Genomic DNA, 19,526 nt, shown 5'->3' on the forward strand with positions numbered 1-19,526 from the left:
GCAGGCATTATCCTGGGTAGAGTGGATGATCTAATTGTTGTTATTGTTTTTTTAATGGTTGTCCTGATCATGTACTTTCTCTAATGCTGCATTTTCTGCAGCTGCTTATGGTGCCAGATATCTGTTATATTTGCTACTCATAAGTGTGTATCAAAGGATAGTTTTTCACATTTCTGCAATAAAGATCACTGAATCAGACCTTCCTTGAAGGTAATATCTATACATCGTTACTCATCAGCTAAAAAATAAGCTAACTTTTCCATCATAAATAAATAAAATACGCAACAGTGAATTATTATTTTAACTAAACGCAAAGCTGTCTGTTCAACATTAGAACCCCCTGAATTCCACTTATTACAGCTTTTCTGATTATTTTTTTCAACTGGTGAATAGAAAAGAAAACCCTTGAGGTAGTTGTACCTAAATCTCTCAATCAGGTGAGAGAATGGTGCTTTAAGTCCAGAATCAAAACTTTAAAAATTGTTTTAGCCACTGAGAGGACCTAATTTCAATTATAGCAGATAATATCTGAAATCAATGATAGCTTCTGGTCATCTGTTAGGAGGAAAGGAACAACAGTGTCTGCCTCATTAATTCTTATGTGCACATCTGCAGTTATTTCAGGCATAAAAATGTTAAGAATTTAACCCCAAGCAAAACTTTGGAGTGGGCCACCCACCCCTGTTATGAGCTAATCACTTCCTTTTCTTCCACAGCATCTTGCTACCTGTCAAAATCAGTCCCTATGACGTAGCGTTCCTGCCCTCCAAATCTTTTTCCAATGTGTTTTTACCACAATTCTCTGTGGTTCCTATGCTGTCTCTGGTAGCTGGGATGTCATGCCTTAGATTATTGAACTGGAGTCCAATTTTCACTCCAGCATTTAGCATGCACATTATGGCCATGTAATTATTAAAGTAATTATTTAAATTTCTCTAGCTCACATCCTTACACCCCTCTTTCTTTGGTTTAAGTGCTGTTTTTTCTTAGGTGAGACCCAAGTCTGCCATTGTAGTACAAATGCTCAATTCTGAGGTATTAGTAGTTGTTGTCAACATTGCCTTTACTTCTATTGATTCTTTTGTATGTAGGGAAGTACCTCCTGCTGCTCAGCCAGGAGCTGTGGTGTATCACACGTGTTTCCCTTTGTAACGTTGAGCTTAATTTTAACTTGGAGGGGAGCATCTTGAGCACCGTGTCGCATTACAGACTTTGTGGGGAGACCTTTTCATCATATAAACAAAAAGTCAAGCCACCTATGAAACCCAGCGTGATCTTGGTGAGTCTCAGATGCATCCTTATAGCCCTAACCCACATGTAAGATTTGAACGCAGTGCTTGCAAGTAGAAGAATCTTGTTTTCCTTTTTAGAACTGCAGTGCTGTCTGGGCTCTAGATGAGTGCAAGCTGAGTTTCCACACAAAAACCAGCTTAGTTTAGGCTTCAATTAAGACCTTGTTCTTAGATTGATCTTTCTGTAAGTCAGGTGCTTGCATATGTAAAATGTCCTACAGTGAGCACAGACAGACAAAAAATTCGATGAGAGTAGAAAGGTGAAATTTATTTTGAGAAGCTGAACATAAGAGCTCTGTTAGATTATTCCTTCTCTTTCTTCTTTTTCCTAATTGCAATGTTGGTCTGATATGACGTTAAAGATTGGAAACCTCTTTCTTTGTAGTGAAAAACTTTGTGTAATGCATTGAAAAGATGTCTTGTAAGGTCTTATGTCACATTCTTAATTGAACTGACTGTCCTATTGAAATATAGAAAGAGAATATTAAGAAAATAGTAGCAATTTTGATTAGCAGTAATCACAGACAGGTAGGTTAGCTGGTTATACAGTTTCTGATTATCTCTCCATAGTTCTCACAGAAATGGATTATTTCATAGCTTGGGATTCATTGCACCTACTATACCCTAGAAATTTTAAGCTTGACATTAAACTCAAAGCTGCTTTAATATTGCATGTCACTGTAGTTCTCACCAGATGATTTCACCTTCTGTATGATTACGTTTTTGAGTCCTGAGTTGTTGTCTTACTTTTTTTTTATCCTCTGAGTACCCTTTGGCAGCAAGGAATTATTTAATAATGCCAGCTATCTGCTGTAATTGAAGTCAGTTTCTAAACCACTTCTGAGAATATATCCTCCTACAAACTTTTACTGTGGAGTTCCATACTTCTCCTGTGGCTGACAGATGATTGAAGGCGGCACCAATCACTATGCCTTTGCTTGAGACACAAACAGGACATTTATATGACCTTTGGGTACAACAACGATGAAAAAAGTCTATCTAGATGTAAGTGCTTTTGATACCTGGCTTTCTGGGGAGATGCATGTGGACAGTACATCTGCAAAGACTGCAGATGTCTGTAGGTAAGGTGTATATATACTGTCTCTTATCTAGACTCCTTTTCTAAGGTCTAAGCAATCCAGTGGCAAGGAAGTGACTGAAGGTGATAATCCCACCCACTGTGTCGTTACAAGAATGAAAATGCTGCATATTTGATGCACGTGGCTCAATGGATTATATATTTTACATAAAATCAAGTTCTATAAGCGTGATAGATGCATACTATACTTGAGGTAGGCTGAGAACACCTTAACCCACGGTCACTCCAGAGCAATTAATTAAATGCTTCTTACCTACCAGGAGAAAGAATTAAGGAGCATCTTCAAAGTGTTGCAGAACAACAATGTGCTCCTTGGAGGAAGGGGACAGGAGTACATCACATTTATATCATGGCTTTGTGGAGAACCCTGTGTCCTGGCTGAGTTGCTGAACCCTGGGATCTTCTCTGGTAGAAATGTAACTGCCTCTTTCCACGACTTCATCGTTACCCTTCCTATAGTCTATTTATATATATACCACACAGATAAACTAAAAAGACATGCGTAGCCACTTTCTGTCTTGGTCCCAGTTCTGTAACATTACTTGATTAGTAGAAAACTTAGCAAGGTAGATATTTGGGTGGTGATAAGTTTGCCTCTGGATTCCTGTGCCTTGCATTAAAGCCTCTGCTGCTCTGCGGTAGACCTTCTTTTGTTTAGAATGGCATTGCTTAAGACCAGGGGGTGCCTGTTTTGAGCCTGACCTTGCTGCACGACCTCTGCAAGAATCCTGCCACAGTCTTGTGAGTGGACTGGGGGAATGTACTGGCTCAGTGGTACAGGTGATGCCCTCATTTCTTTCTTTCTTTTTCTGGTACTCTGCAGGTTATCCTTCTAGAAGATATTTCAAGGTACAATTTTTTTTCTTCTATGTGTGCTCTAAAATGAATACTAGCTATTTTCTATACTGTGTCAGATTTCAGTGGGTTTTTTTTCTTGTCCTACAAGTTTTCTTGGAAAATTCTCTTGAAAAAAATAAGAAATTTTTAACAGATCTAGTAACTAAATAAAAATGGAATGTCGCAGCAAAGTCAAATTGTAACAATAAAATGGAATGTCGCAGCAAAGTCAGATCACAACAATATGACAGGATATATTGGCTCTTAAGGAGAAAATTACTGTCATTCTTTTTACCTTGTGGAGTTTAAAAATAAAACATCTCGCAAGTGTAATAACACACACGGTTTGGTTTTGCATGCTTGTTCTATTAATTCCTTGATTTCCATGGCTATATGTGCTATTTTGGCAGGCTTCATAATTCAATTTTCTTTTTGCAAGCTAGAAAGGTGACCAGTATGGCTCTGTCATTCCAGTGCCACAGAGTAATTTAGATATACAGTGTATATATATACAGTGTATTCAGAGACTTTTGTTTTTATTCTAATCTGTTCATAGTTAATAAGATGTTTTAAGTTTTAGATCTTTACATAAGAAATATTTGAAAAATTATCTTTTTTCAGCTCTTAGGCAAACTTTTTCAATGTATATATGCTGTCTTGCAACTTACCCTCTTGAAGACTGGTGACATGATTGTGGTGGGGAACCAAAGCATCTCTTTTTATTTCATAATGTTTATCTTGGGGTATTTTAGATATGTGTAAATACGTTGAAGAGTAGGAGGAGCACCAAAATGAAATGTATCAGACTCTCAGAGGCTGACCAGGTGCGTAATCTCACAGGCTTTTTTTCAAAGGGATAAATAAAGACTGTGGGTTACGCAAAGTGATGATTTAGGGATGATTGAATTCTGTGAGGTTCGAAGCCTTCAGATTATGAAGAAAGGTTTGGCAAAAATGTACCTTCTGTACATTTTTACACAAGTCATCCAATACTATAAGCCATAGTCTATGGTTTATTCTTGAAATCTGAAACTTCCTGGCAAAGATTCTTAAATGAATTTTAAGTTTTCGTGGTTGCTGATAGCAAATCTCTCCTGCTGCCTTTGACGAACACTGTCCTCTGTTTGATGTAGGAGAGACCTCCAACAGCAGGGAGGAGCTGCTAAAATGAATTGTTGTGACTCTAAACCTTGCAAGTCCTCTAATAGAAAAGTAGTTACTTTATATGCTATCTGCACCCGTGGGGTTTCCTTTTGTCTTTTAAATGTGAAGATTTGTTCTCATGTCTCTGAGTTGGTAATTTTTCCTTACTTTGCTGTGAGATTTGTGATCTAGATGGATAGAAATTTGATAGCGGCAAGATTACTGTTAGGCCACTAAGTAATTCTGTGCGTTGTGCTCTGCTGATATTGGTAGAAGACTATTTTCCTCTTCAACTTCAAATTTAAGCTCCAGAAGACATTTACAATATAAAGAATCAAAATTATTATTGCTTGGCCTAGTGGCCTGAATTAGGCAATAATTTAATTAAGAATTTCGAATACAGTATGCACAGTGTTGAATAGCTGAGTTGCTCTCCAGCTATCATGCTGTCTGGCACGCTGGTGGATTTTTGGCATTTGTAGGAATGAGAATTTTGAGTGGCTTTTGAGTGTTATATTTTGGTTCTGAGTGAAAAAAAAGAGCAGCCTTTTTTTTTAGCACTAACATTGTAAGCCTTAAAATTTGACCATTTTAAGTATTTGGGAACATCGCTGCTCTGATGGACACATTTTTTCCATAGGCATGTTTTATCTCCAGGGAGGGAAGCCCATTTTTGGAGCTCTTGTACTAGCCTGAGCTCATGACCTGGGCTTCACTGGTTTCAGGGAGGCTGCAGGGAGAGACTGTGTATTTTAATGAGATGCTATACTGGTCTCCATCCCCTGAGAGTTTCCTCACATTTGGGATTATATGGAGTGTTGAGTCTATAGGATCCATTAAGCACAGATGAAATAAGGTTTTCTTTTTGTCACTTCCCGCTTGCAGACTTCTGAGGTCTGAAATGTGTTAATGTGAGCATTTGGAATGAAACAGTTTCTGTCCTTCAGGGTAGTTATGGTCTAGCTAACAGTGTTCTCCAGTACAAACTTTCCATTATTGTGTGGTAGGTCTGTAAGCATTTTTTTCCAAGTCCCGTGTTTTAAATTTTCTGCTCATAGAAGTGGCTTAGTCTCTGATTCTTTCTGTAGCTTATTAAATTTCAGTAAGCCTGTTTGTTTTAATGTTTAACTCCCCCTGTTAATACACTATTTTTATTCACAAGAGAGAGAATAATTTATATTTGAATATTGTAAGTAATTGAAACTTATTATCTTTTTCAGTAATAGCTGGTTTTCGAGGGACAGTCCCACATGGCCTATCACTGGAGATTGGAGACACTGTTCAGATATTAGAGAAATGTGATGGTAAGTTCACAGGCTGGAATTCTAGTGATAATGAAGTCTTGTATACTGTTGATTTGAATCCCATTACTACTAATTTATTTTCTTAAATTAACAAATTTTTTGACGTAAATAATATAATAGAATCTGACCTCCTCATTTTTTTCACAATTCCAATGGGCTCTAATTCTTATAATAATTGATTTGCAGTTCACTCTTAATTGCTGTGTTTAACAAACATTCATAGAGGTTAACAGCAAAAAAGCAAGGTGTTCTCGTTGTGATTCTTCTGCTTTCTAAGTATTTCTAAGGGAAATGAGGCTGCTGTCAAAGCCCTTTCAAATGAATTCGAAGTCATAAGTTTGAATATTGCAGCAGTGTAAACATTCTCTTCTGCATCTTGTTGTGAGGTAGAGAATACTAATATAATTTCAGCAAATGCCCATTGCTAGTGTAAGAGAAAAAAAGTTGTTTTTTGCATGATCTGTCTCCTTAATACATTAACTCGTATCTGTCAATATGATTTTTTTATCATTTAGGTTTATATAGTTGGGGTTTTTTTGTTTCATATCAAGATTATATACTGTTAATCTTATAAGAAATTTTCTTACTGGAGGTTTAGGATCTGTTCTTTGAATTGGGTATATTATGAATTTTATATAATAACATGGTTGATAGATTTAGAACATGAAGTCCAAAAATTATTTGTAAGTGCTTATAGTGAATATGAAACCATTTCTCTTTTGCTTGGTGTGGTGTCTAATGCTAAGTATACCTGGGTTACATTGTTAGAAACATTTGGGGATGCAAAGTTAAAGAGTAATTCCTGAAACTGTGTGAATTGGGTCATCTGAATATGAGATGGTTTAAGCAAAATACTTTTCATTGTATGGTAAGTCTTTCAAATGAGTGCAGTCCGACAGCACTGTGTAACTGTCATATCTGTAAAAAAGAGAAAGATGAAATCTGTTTTACATATGGAAGTGATTTGCATACTTTAAAAAACAAAATGTTCTTTCTTCACAGGATGGTACAGAGGATTTGCCTTAAAAAACCCCAATGTTAAGGTAAAGGTCAATTGCAATTTTCTGTTCTTTGCCAAATGTGTATTTACTTTTTAAAAGTTTATAGTCTCTGTATAATTATATGATATTTACTCTTAAAAGAAAACAAGAGCTTAATGTTAAGTGTATCACTGATATTGCTTTAGTTGGATTTGGACATGGATTACACTTCTGAAATGCTCCAGTGTATTAGAATGATACATTGTTCAAATCTGCTCTGATGAATTTTCTTTTATTTCTGATTTTTGGACTGTGAACTCAGAGGAAGCTAAGTTGAAAGGAAAAGGCTATTGAGAATACAAATTGTAAATACTCTCGGAAAAGTTGGTTAGACTGCGCCTGTTTTTCTTGATGTTATGAATTAATTTAGAGCAGCTAGTGGAGACAGCTATTTCTAGGAGCCATGTTCAGAGTATCAGCTGAATAGAAAATACATATTTTCATGTAAAATATATGGTTAATTTTATTTTTGGTTTTGGTGTGTAGTTTTTTGTTTCCATACTAGTATAGCTGATAGTACTCTAAACTGGACTTCACTGTGGTTTTTTTTCTGCATTCAGAGTTGAAATATTATGAAATTAATAGTTCAGCAATTGTTCAGTTTGAATATGTTTAAGCTTTAACTACCTTACTTATCTTTCTGTTTTCTTAATCTCTTCTGTTGACTTGTAACTGTAAGGATATGTTTTTCAAATGGGAAACCATTTCGAGATTTCCTTTTCTTCCTCAATACAGTACTATATGTTTTAGTCTCACTAAAGCTATAGATAAAAGATCTTAAATAATCTGTTGCTCTTTTAACCTACATTGTAAGATTTGCTCCTTTTTTTCTTTCTTCACTTCCAGGCCTCTTCAGCTGCAAAATAGAGGACATACATGTTAATTTCAAAAGTTTCTAGGGGCTTATGTCATAGGTCTTTGGCCTTTTGTGCTTAGACCTGCAGACTCTGCTCGCATAAATTTCCTTTGCTTTATACAGAAGGTCAATGTGAGCAAGGAATTTAGTCATACAATATTCATGCTCCCCTCTGCTGTATGTAGTGTTATAATATAGGATATATGATAGGAATGGTTGGACTCGATGATCCAGTGGGTCTTCTCCAGCCTAATGATTCTATGATTCTATAATTCTATGATTCATACGGTCTAATCTGATGTTTACTAGTTTGACCTCATTGATATATATTGCAATTTGATTTATAAGGCTTGAGCAGTTGCTATTTGTTATTCCATCTTCTGTCTTACTGCAGTTCTCTCCACATGCTTGCTGTCAGTCTTGCTTTGTGGTCTGTCAAGTGTGTTGATAGAAGTTATGAATAGGTTTTCTAAACATGACTTGATGTGTGAAGAAATGAGATGTATATTTTCTGCTTTCCTAGTGTGAATGCAAACAATTTTCTGAATTGCATTTTGAAGGAAGTCTCCTCAAAAGGAAAATATTAAAAGCACCTTGTAACTCAGCTCATTATTGGTATTTCTCAAGATTCTTCTCTTGTTATTCTGCCAGCTTTGACACTCAAAGAAATTATCTGTGGCAGCTGGTCTGCAGTTAAGTGCACATATGCAGCCATCCTGTTTTCTGGCACATCTTACAAGTGCAAGCCTATACTATCCTAGGAAAATTCTCTTGAATTACTTTACATTACTGAGGAGCAGGAGAATTCATAAGGGCAGTGACCTTTGTGTAGTAGATGCACTTTTATTGATGGTCCGACAACTTTAAAAGAAAACAGAGCACCGTCATCACAAAGGAAAGCTGTATCCAGCTGTGCTTATTATAAAGAGAACATATATGTATTTTCTCTCACTGCAGTGGCAGAGGCTGCCCAGGGAGGTGGTTGAGTCGCCATCCCTGGAGTTATTTAAAAGACAGGTAGATGAGGTGCTCAGGGACATTGTTTAGTGATTGATAGGAATGTTTGGACTCGATGATCCAAGAGGTCTTTTCCAACCTGGTGATTCTATGATTATGTAACTAGCTGTAGCATATTAGGTTCCTGGGCAGAAGTTTGAAGCGGTGTTCCTTTATTTTGCTTAGTCTGATTTATGGAAGTTAGTGCACAGTGAGGGCAGTGTGACTGTTGCAGCAATGCTGTTCATTCAAAAGAAACAACGGAAAGCCCTTCGATAACTGGAAAAGGACCACTTCCATCAGGGCACTGAGTCTTTTTGGTAGACATCTACCACAGCTTTTCTGTGCACTGCAGGGCGCAGTAGCCACCCAAGAAAACTTCCTTTTGACTTTCTTAACTTCTTTAAGTTATTATGTCGCATTCTCTTTTGTGCATGTTTGTTGTTAATTATCTGGAAGACTCTTAATGCAGCACACATTTGCATATTAAATGATGCTAATTGGTACATAAACTCACGTAAGGGGAGTTTTTTTGTTTTTACCTAAACTGTTTTATTTTTCAGGGCATATTTCCATCCAACTACATTCACTTGAAAAATGCATGTGTTAAGAACAAAGGGTAGGTGAAATGTTCTGTATTCAAATATTTCAACATGGTCAGTTATCTGTACCAAAAATCTTATGCTTCTAATGAAACGATTATTTTCTTATGTTTTATTTTAACTTCCTTGCTGTAGGACTTGAAATTATTGTCCTTAGCTAACCTGATACTCCTGCACTGTCATAATATTGGAATGACGTATTCTGAAAAGACATGGAACACAATTAGGAATATCAGTCTGTGTTTTATAGTGGAAGGAGGAAAAGATTGCATGTTTTCACTTTGTGTTGTTATGTTTGGCTTAAAAGAGGTATTAACCTTAATTAGGAGAAGGTACTCTGTACAGAAGATGGCTATTAACCTGCTGTTTAAGATTGTTTTCCTTGAGGACAGCAGCTGTACTATGGCAGAAAGCTGGTATTTTACAAAAAATACTAAAATAACGTATCAGTTCAATGCCAAAAGAGCCACTAAAACTGTGAATGAATAGAGATGCTTTTCCTTTACTACTTTTCTTTAGGTGGTGAAGAGTCAAGATTTATTTTTGAGAACAACTGGTATCTCTTCATTTTTAGAAGAGTTAATAAAAGTAGAATAATTGGTTGAAATTAGTTTTAAATCTTTGGTTTGGAACTGAAATGTTCTGACTAAAAGAAACGTTGATTTGTATTTGGCTTTAGATGTAATACTTACCTTGACATGTCACTTTTAGAAATTTTTTATTTGTCAAGGATCTTAGTTCAACGCAGTTTCTTCCAAATTTTTACTTAATTTAGGAGTGTTTATTGTATCATTTATTTAGATTTATTAGTAGAGAACTAATACATAACATTCTAAAACATGTTTAGGTAAAGACCTTTCTCATCTGAAACTGAAGGTCCAGCAAAATAAAATTGTTGTAAACCATGACAATAAAACAAGGCTTAAAGATAGAATAATTTTTGTTAGCAGACACCATGGCAGTACTTGTATTGAGATCCATCTCTGTTGCCTCTATTTTCTCCATCAGTCTGTGTTTCCCATTCAGGCCATGTGTCCTACAGCACATCGTGACCAAGGACTGTCAGAGTGTTATGTTAACTTAATAAGAGAGAAATGTTATCATAAGTAATCCAAGCATGAATGCAAACACTTGACATATACTGTGTGTGAGAGCAAAGTGGTAGTGATGGTGGCGTGTAAAGTGATGGTGTGGTGGGGAGTTTGCTTTTAACCAAGCCAACCCAGTTTTTTCTTTGCCAGCATCAAATAAACAATAACTCACACTGTACTAGTTTTCTTTTGAGATTTTTATATCCTCTTTCAGTTAAAGGAATGACATTTTCTGTCTTATTTCTATGAACAGATGTGTTAAAATAGTGGCAACAATTACTGGTTTGTAATCTAAGCTAAAGCGGCAAGATACCTTTGGCAAATGTGGGAATTATTCTGCTGTGAGAATGGGTTTTGACGTGCTTATCTCACAGTGAAAAAACTCCCCTTGACTTCTCTAGGACCAAGACTTTCCATGGGAATTAAATTATTTTCACTCAAGCCTTTTCCGTGGGGATTAAATGAAATGTACAAATAAAACATGTCGTGGACTGAAGGAGCTCTCATGTAGGTTGATAGATATAACTGGTAACAGGAGAAGTCTTTGTATTAGTAAGTGTAATAGGATTTGTAACGTTTCTGTAATATCATGTGTTCTTTTGCATATTACAGACAATTTGAAATGGTTATTCCGACAGAAGATTCTGTTATTACAGAAATGACGTCAACGTTAAGAGACTGGGGAACAATGTGGAAACAGCTCTATGTGGCAAGTACCCTGAATAACGTTGCTTTGATTTAGTGCCAATTCAAAAGACACATTGTTATTTATCTTGTTAGTTTAAATACACATTTCAGAAAAAAAGGATTCAGTTTGGCTTTTAACTGTTCTAATTATGAGCTAAATAAATCTCTTAATTTGTTTCAGTCATTGACTACTACTGATGCTAAATTTTAGTAACTTACTGATTTAGTCTTGTCTGGGTTCAGTTAGCCATTGAATCTAAGGATTCTTTTGTCTGCTAAGTTGAAGTATTGGAAATAAGTCTAACGAACAATATTGGTATTTTATTGAAAAACAGATTTACTCAGTGCTTTGAGGTACTAGCAACTCATGGACAGATTTTATAGCTTTGGAAAAGAAAGGATACCTCAAAATGGTATTTTCAGCTCAATAGTGTTGTTAAAGTTGGCATGTCTCTTGTATTCACATAATTTACTTCATTAGAGCTTATCATCAGATACCTAAATCAAAGATGGCACACAAGTTTATTTGATTTGGGTTTTTTTAAAAGTAAAAATAAAATCTTTATACACTAGTGTCTGAAGGAAAACTAGGAAAACATACTGTCAGGTCAGTTCCCTCTAACATTACTATAAGTCTTTCTTGTGTCTTGCTCATAATTCAAGAGCTACTTATATGACCTTTTTTTCTTTTATATATAAAGTTCATATATTCCTGGTTTTTTTTCCCCTGAAGTTGTTCCTTTATTGGCAACTTTTTTCATCACCACTGTTGTTATATGTGTTCAAAATACACTGGCTCTCTTTTTTTCCGGACAGAAAGCCAAGACAATAAATTAATGCCTTGTTAGTGAGCTTGTGAAGTGAGTGAATTGGAAATAAAAAGAGTAGATCTATCAAACTGCAGTTTGTCAGAACCCTTGGAATATAAAAGTTATTGATGGAGAGTAAAAGTGCTTCTAAGTAGTTTTTAGCTTTTCATAGCTATTAGCAGAAGTAGCTGAATTTTGTTTTCATGCCATTTTTTCATAGGAAGAAGGAAAAGGGAAAAGGGCTTAGGGTTTTTTGACAAGAGTTAGCAGAACAAATATGAATAGGAATGTTTTTTTCAACTTTGCGTGATGCATCACTGAAATTAAGGTTGCATTTATTTCCAACAGCTTAAGTTTTTCAGAAAACCTATATCAAGTAAAATCACTTAGAATTTGTCAAGGAAGAGTTCAAAGAACTTGTGTTTGGGAAGAAACTATTATGGGAAGTTGTTCCGGTCCTTAACTGGTATATAATTAGAGTAGGAGAATGTATTTTAAAAAGTAATCACTTTCTCATAATTTCTCCTATTTCACAGTTAGAAGAACTGTCAGGACAAGATTCTATCTACATAATACTCTATATTTATAGTTAGGCAGCATTATGTACTGTTGTATCTGTGCAAGAAAATGTTAGAAGAGCACTAACAATCTGTGTTTCAGAGTTGAAAAGCTAGGAGCTATTGCCTTTTCATCTCCTTATGTGTGTGACTTCAAATAGTCTTGAATTACATGATTATGTATACATTTTTGATGAGACAGCAGCACAAAATGAAGATATCCTTGGACTAAAAACAGTGATATGGCATGAAACAATTTTTTTACTGATTTTTTTGTCATCTGTCACATAAATTAGACTTCATTAACATGAGGCATAGGAGGTTGTAATGGAACTTCGGAGTGAGTGTGGTGTAAAGAGAAGGTCTGTGGTAAAATTCTTTGTGGGGCATATTTTATATGCTCCCACACATGCATGCAGGTAAAATGGTCACAGTATGATGGGGAGAAAAAAGATATTACCAAGTAGAGCAATAAGGAGATTTTCTTGATTTCTCCACTGTATCTGTATTTATTGGGATTGTCAACTTATACAGATGATACAGAGGCAACTGTGTTTTTTATCTCACAGAGGAATGAAGGGGATCTCTTTCACAGACTGTGGCACATAATGAATGAAATCCTAGACCTGCGGAGGCAGGTCCTTGTTGGCCATCTCACCCATGATCGAATGAAGGATGTCAAGCGACATATCACCGCTCGTCTGGATTGGGGCAATGAGTGAGTAAAGCAATCTAATTATAATGCCACATCTTTAGGCTCATTATAGAATGTTGAAATAAGGAACACATTCCTGATAGGTGTTATCCTTTCTCCTTCGTTTTTTTTCTGTCCACTGTGTTTTAATGGTGAAAAATGACTCGTCATTTTATCTCGTTTTTTTTCTCTTAGTATATTTTACCTGGCAGTGGTACTGTCTGTATTGATTTGTCTGCACCATCCTTTTAGGTCCTTTTAAAACACACCTGACTAGAATCCTATGTAACACAGTTACCATAGCTCTGTTGTCTTAGTTGAAACTTTATTAGCTGACATTGCTTCCTATTTGGCTTGCATCATGCAATTCAGTTCCTACTTGGGCATCTCTAACATACATCTTGCTACGATGCCCTGCATCTTTCTTTGATCCAAATGAGAGCTAATGCAAATAATATTATCCCACTTTTTTTTTAAAATGCCAAGAAAACAGGTTAAAATACCTTTTGGCATTTGGATGCTGTTTCCAAAGTCTCTTCTTTAGTGGGTATTTATTCAGTTAAATTCTGACTAAGTGCAGCGATACTCAGTAGTAAAATTAACTTGAGTTTTAGGGATTTCTCCAACTACTGCTATCTGAAAGGCTAAATACCTAACACAGACAGTTAATCACAGTTCTTCCACTATGATTAACTGTCTGCTTAGAATTGTGCTCTCCGAATGGCATTGTGGTGGTTTTTGAAGTGATCGGTTCCTACTCTTTAAAAACATATTTTTTAAAAAACTTCCTAAACCTTGACCTTTTTTTCTAAATTCAGCATGACTGCCCCATGTATTTTCTTAGTCTTTGCTGCTGTGCAAAAAATGTTTTGTTCCTGTTGATTCAAGTTCATTTCATTATTTTCCTCAGAGAATGCAACCAAGTGGCTTTGTTGCCATCCAGTCCAAATTAAAACTAAGTTGATGTTTTGGCATTTGATGGATTTTCTTTTCATCTTCTTTTGCATGGTTGTCAATCAAATTGACAATACTAGTGTATAATATTCACATTGTGCAATGCCCAGAATAGTACAAACAACAGTATTTGTTGTACATTTTCCATGATGTGAAACATATTTACAAATTGTGGAAAAACATACTCTGTTTGTGTTAAAAAGTGAAGAAGGGTAGGAATCATCTGTGAGTGCTGGATACAGCCAAAATACGTTAAAACAAAATCAAAACCAGCTGTAGAGTACCAATTAACATGTACATTGTTTGTTGAAATGTTTCTGTTATGTGTAAATGGAAGCAATGAGTTAATTTATTTGCTATGTTTGTAGAAGCTACTTACTGTTATTCCATTTTTCATACAGACAACTGGGGCTTGACTTAGTTCCAAGAAAAGAATATGCTATGGTGGATCCTGAAGAGATCAGTGTTACGGAGCTCTACAGGCTGGTGTGTGAATATAATGCTCAGTACTTTTGCTATCAAATTACATACTGATGTTTTGATGGCAGCTTACTTTTTTTGATGACATAAACTGGCATTTCATAATGTAATGAATTTTACTATGAGGAAAGAAGTTTTCTTTTGACCCGTTATGTTATCTCTACATCTGTATGAGATGCTTTGATTTGATGCCAGGTTTGTGTGCACACATGTTCATTTTACGTGTTATTTGTTAAAAGTTTTGGTTTGTGACATATGATTAAAATTGTGACTGTTAACATGAATTTTAATCATCAATAGAAGTCTATGAGACTTTCTCAGTAGAGCTTTAACTGACTCTTGACCCATGTATACCTGTGGTACAAGTATTGTCATAATTAATCAAACTGGGCTATTGGTCTTCTCTAATATGTTAATGTAAATAGTTGTTAGACTGCATAGAAAAATCTCTCATCTGGGTATAAAAGCCTATCTTGATACTTCTAAACCCAGCTCTGATACTTCTTATTCTGCTTTAATCTCCAGTAAAGTCTAGGAAAACTTGCCAATTCACTTATTGGCTCGTGTACTGGAGCTGTTACATATATGCAGTTCTGAACCTTATTTGCTTAAGACTAAGCTTCTATTTAAACTAAATCTTATTTATGTTTACTTTTGTATCTAAATATAGAATAGAGCTAAAATACAGTTAGTACAGTTTGCTTTAGGGCACAAATTACAATGTATTTTTGATAATTTTTAACTACTTGTACTGATGACTTATAATGTCTGGCGTAATAGTGATTTCTTCGTGCTAGAATCAGTATATCTTTGGGCAGTTTCAAAGCTAGATGTAATCTTATGGAATCCTGTTGAAGCACTAGATGAAATGCAGCGGGGAAGCATTAATCATAAGAAACGTACAGAGGAAGAATAACCCAGAAAACTGATGATGGAAGTCATGGAGTACAGTTTCAAAAATAAAGATTAAAAAAAGCTCAAGATAACTTCAGCTTGAATTCTAAGTAGCTTAGAAAGATTGCTGTTTAAAATGATTTTTTGGTACCCTGTAAGAGAGTAATAATAAAATTTAATAACGTTTTACACTTAATAGGTGATTAAAATGGTGAAAGTATAAACTGTGAAGTCAAATCAAGAGAATCTGTAGCTTGTGTATAGCAGTCTGCCAAAGATGTTATTTTTTTCCATTCTGAAATGCTAGCTTTTAGTCATCTACAAAAGCATTTTTTATGTGTTTGAATAGTAGAATACCAGATCATTAACTATTCATGTCAGATATGAAATACTGTGTTGTTACAGCACAAAGTATAAAGGTGGCTTTAAATTTTCAGAGTAGGAAAAAGGTAAACTTGTAGAAGTTACTGTTTTTCTTGTAGATATAATTATGATGCAGTGCAATACTGGAAAAGTAATTTACTTGAGTTCTCTGTCTTAGATACGCCCCCGCTTCCCCTCCACAACCAAAATCAAACAACCAAACAGACTCTCACAGCCCTTTATGAGATAATATGGAATTTAGATGTTTAAAATTGGGATTAAAAAAATAGTTTGATATCACATTTTTTAGCTCTCTGTTTTGAGGTTTTTATGATTAATTCAAAATGGCTGCTGTGTTGTTTGTGGTATTTTTAGATGGAGCATCGTCATCGAAAAAAAGACACACCAGTACCAGCTAGCAGCCACCATCTTTTTGTTCAGATGAAGAGTCTCATGTGCTCCAATTTGGGAGAAGAACTGGAAGTAATCTTCTCACTCTTTGATAGTAAAGAAAATCGGCCCATCAGGTATCACATGATTTTTCACTGTAATAATAATTTTACAGAAGTTTTGTAAATATACACTGTATATTTTGATCCAGGTTACAAATTCTGCATTTTCAAACAAGCAAAAAGTAGTCTTGATTCAGGGTAATTTTTTGCTTCCTTTTTAAATTCAATTTCTACAGTTAGTAGTTTGTAGTATTGTTTTAGGTTTAAATAATGTATATTTAATGTATGTATCAGTGCACATTCAAAACTTAAAACTGTTGCTTGCTTTAACATTTATGAGGTCAATTCTCATTGGTACATGAGAACGGCTGACTGCCCTTAGTCAGTAAACTAAGAACCTTTTTATAAAAGGAGCCTGTACATCAATAAGGACGTGCCTGTTCTTCAGTGAAAATGGTCAGACCCAATCTTACATCCACTTAGGGTTTGTTTTGCCTCCTTTTTCAGCTGGGAACTGAAACCGTTCTTCCATTTTTCCTAGAGCTTAAATTTTTTGAGAGCCGTGATAACCTTTTAATTTTTCAATATTCAGTAGTTACTTCTACTCCCAGCACATTTCTGGCCAAGAGAGAATATGGGAGTGAACGACAGTGGAACCACAATGCAATTAATAAATATGAGCACAGTAGGAAAGCCGAGTTAATACAAGAACCGTATAAGTTCTATTTGAGAAATGTGCCAGGAATGTTGAACCAACTAAATGCTTATGCAGTGGTGATGGGAGATCACCTTCTGGTCAGAAGATTCCCATTCATAATTTGCTGATGGTTGCTGCTGGTTGTATTCTTCTTTGCGCTCCTCACCATAGAAAGAATGTATTCTGGAAACAAAAAACCCACATCTACTTCAAGACTGGCCACTAGAAAAAAAGACTAGACTTAAACCAAAAAGTACTATAGATAAGACAGATCACAAATACACGAAATGAAGTATAAGCTACTGCTCTAAGCCTGTTAATAGGGTAAAAAGTGTTACTCAAAATACATGCAAAGCCATAACTATGTACTGTCATCTTAATTATAGCAGCAAGAATTTGGGAAACGATGTGGAATTTGGGTTGAACTTGATAAAATTATGTCTGTGTTTTGTAGTTGAGCAAGAGAACTAAACAGTGCTTTGAAGAAAGATTATACCAAGTATATTGTTAATGAAATAATACATCAGCAACTATTGTTACACTAATACTGCGGCTAAATATTGGCACTTCATTCTGGCTTGCACTTCTGACATTAGTCACCAAAAAGCAGTTTACTGTCATTTCTGAAAGTTAAACTTGCATCAGGGCACGTTTTTTGTGTTCAGTCCAGTGAAAGCCACAGCAGGTGATAGATTTAGGAGGGAGCTTCAGACCTTGCCAGAAAATGATTGGGTTTGAATGGATTGCTGAAAACAAGGTTATGGCAATAATGATGGTATGAAAGCAAATGGACTGGATTTCAGTTCACATGAAAGCACAAGTTCTAGAGCTGTTTGTCACATGGTTGCTGTGATCTGACTTTTAGTTATTGATTCCCGACTCCAGTGTCTGTTCACAGTTGCTTTATTATGTGCGAACTTCCTCATCCCATTACTGGCAAACCTTGAAGAAGCACGTTGCCATGAATCCGATCAGTCTTTTAGGGCATGAGGCGAATGACAAGATGAGCTTTGTGAAGGTAGTTTACAACCATCTGCAAAACAAACATACACCACCTTCACAACAACAAAACCACACAAAAAAACCCCAAAAAACCCTCCCAAGAAGCAAGCAGACCTCACAGCATGCTGAAAAAGCTGAACTCTCTGGAAGAGAGTTTTCACAAGAACAAATTATATGCAAGTTGTGTCTGTGTCACAGAATGAACTCTGGAATGCAGAGATGTTCCAGTTGGTGATTTATATCGTCTGTCTGAACTATACCTGGAAGCAACATAACCAGATTGTCAGAGTTAAACCAGAGCTAGTTGATCTCAGGCTTTTTTGTTGCTGGAAATTAGTGTTAAAAGTAACTGTTTCTAATTGTGTTGGTATCCACAATATCATCTCTGTTTTATTAAGGTAGATGACTTTATTATTGTTAATAAACAGTAGTATTAAATCTTACTTTGCAAACCAATTCTGTGTTGATATAATTGTATAATACGTGTTTTCACACTTTAAAAGGCTTTTTTTTGGACATCAATTTCCTATAGAAGCAAAAAAACTGTATAAGTTTGCTCTTGATACTCAAGTAATTAAACCTGAGTGATCGCATGCTCGTGCACTTGATGCGTTAAGATTATAGTTGCAAGTCATTCATTTTCTACTTGATTGGTGCATATTAATTTCACTTGACTGCATATGAATATGTATATATCTGTGCTTTCTAGCTAAATTAGCTGCTAGGAATAGGTTTTGCTATCACTTAAATAAATAGTAAACAGCTGAAGTCAACCCCTGATGATTCCTAGAGTGTTCCCCCGGTGTGCTCTTGTATCCTGTTCGATATGCCTTCCCTTATTTTGGCTTTGCGGATTTCTTTAACAGTAACGACTATGAAGTGAGACAGAATCATTTAGGTTGAAAAGGACCATTAAGATCATCAAGTCCTACTGTAAGTCTTAACAATGTCAAGTTCACCACTAAACCATGTCCCTAAGCACCACATCTATACGTCTTTAAAATACCTCCAGGGATACTGACTCTACCAGTTCCCTGGGCAGCCTGTTCCAACGTTTGACAAAGCTTTCAGTGAAGTAATTTTTCTTAATATCCAGTCTAAACCTCTCCTGGTACAACTTGAGGCCATTTCCTCTTGTCCTTCTTTTGTTACTTGGGAAAAGAGACCAGCACCCACCTTGCCACAACCTCCCTTCAGGTAGTTGTAGACAATGATAAGGTCTCCCCTCAGTCTCCTTTTCTCCAGATTAAACAACCCCAGTTTGCTCAGGTGCTTCTCATAACACTTGTGCACTAGATCCTTCACCAGCTTTGTTGCCTTCCTCTGCGCAAGCTCCAGAGGGAATGGCCTCAAGCTTTGCCAGGGGAGGTTCAGATTGGACATTAGGAAAAACTTCACTGAAAGGGTCATCCAGCACTGGAACAGGCTGCCAAGGGAGGGGATTGCGTCACCATCCCTGGAGTATTTAAAAGATAGGTAGATGAAGTGCTTAGGGACATGATTTAGTAGTGAACAGGTACAGTTGGACTTGATGATCTCAAAGATCTTTTCCGACCTAGTAATTATATCATTCTATGAAAACTGAAAACAGTATTCAAGGTGCAGCCTCACCAGTGCAGAGTACAGGGGCAGAATCACTTCCCAGGTCCTGCTGGCCGCACTGTTTCTGACACAAGC

At 35.9% G+C, this 19,526-nt stretch overlaps 1 protein-coding gene across 1 annotated transcript in view; it reads left to right on the forward strand.

Moving 5' to 3' along the window:
• DOCK4 (dedicator of cytokinesis 4) overlaps window positions 1–19,526 on the forward strand; it is a 240,529-nt gene that overhangs the window by 79,866 nt on the left and 141,137 nt on the right. Inside the window, exons 2-8 of the mRNA XM_069851332.1 lie at window positions 5,592–5,675; window positions 6,678–6,718; window positions 9,131–9,186; window positions 10,873–10,969; window positions 12,883–13,031; window positions 14,363–14,447; window positions 16,074–16,225. Of these exons, the coding sequence (XP_069707433.1) occupies window positions 5,592–5,675; window positions 6,678–6,718; window positions 9,131–9,186; window positions 10,873–10,969; window positions 12,883–13,031; window positions 14,363–14,447; window positions 16,074–16,225 (664 nt within the window). The remainder of the gene's footprint in view (window positions 1–5,591; window positions 5,676–6,677; window positions 6,719–9,130; window positions 9,187–10,872; window positions 10,970–12,882; window positions 13,032–14,362; window positions 14,448–16,073; window positions 16,226–19,526) is intronic.

The sequence above is a fragment of the Phaenicophaeus curvirostris genome, chromosome 1 (genome assembly GCF_032191515.1).
Source record: "Phaenicophaeus curvirostris isolate KB17595 chromosome 1, BPBGC_Pcur_1.0, whole genome shotgun sequence".
Classification (NCBI taxonomy): Eukaryota; Metazoa; Chordata; class Aves; order Cuculiformes; family Cuculidae; genus Phaenicophaeus; species Phaenicophaeus curvirostris.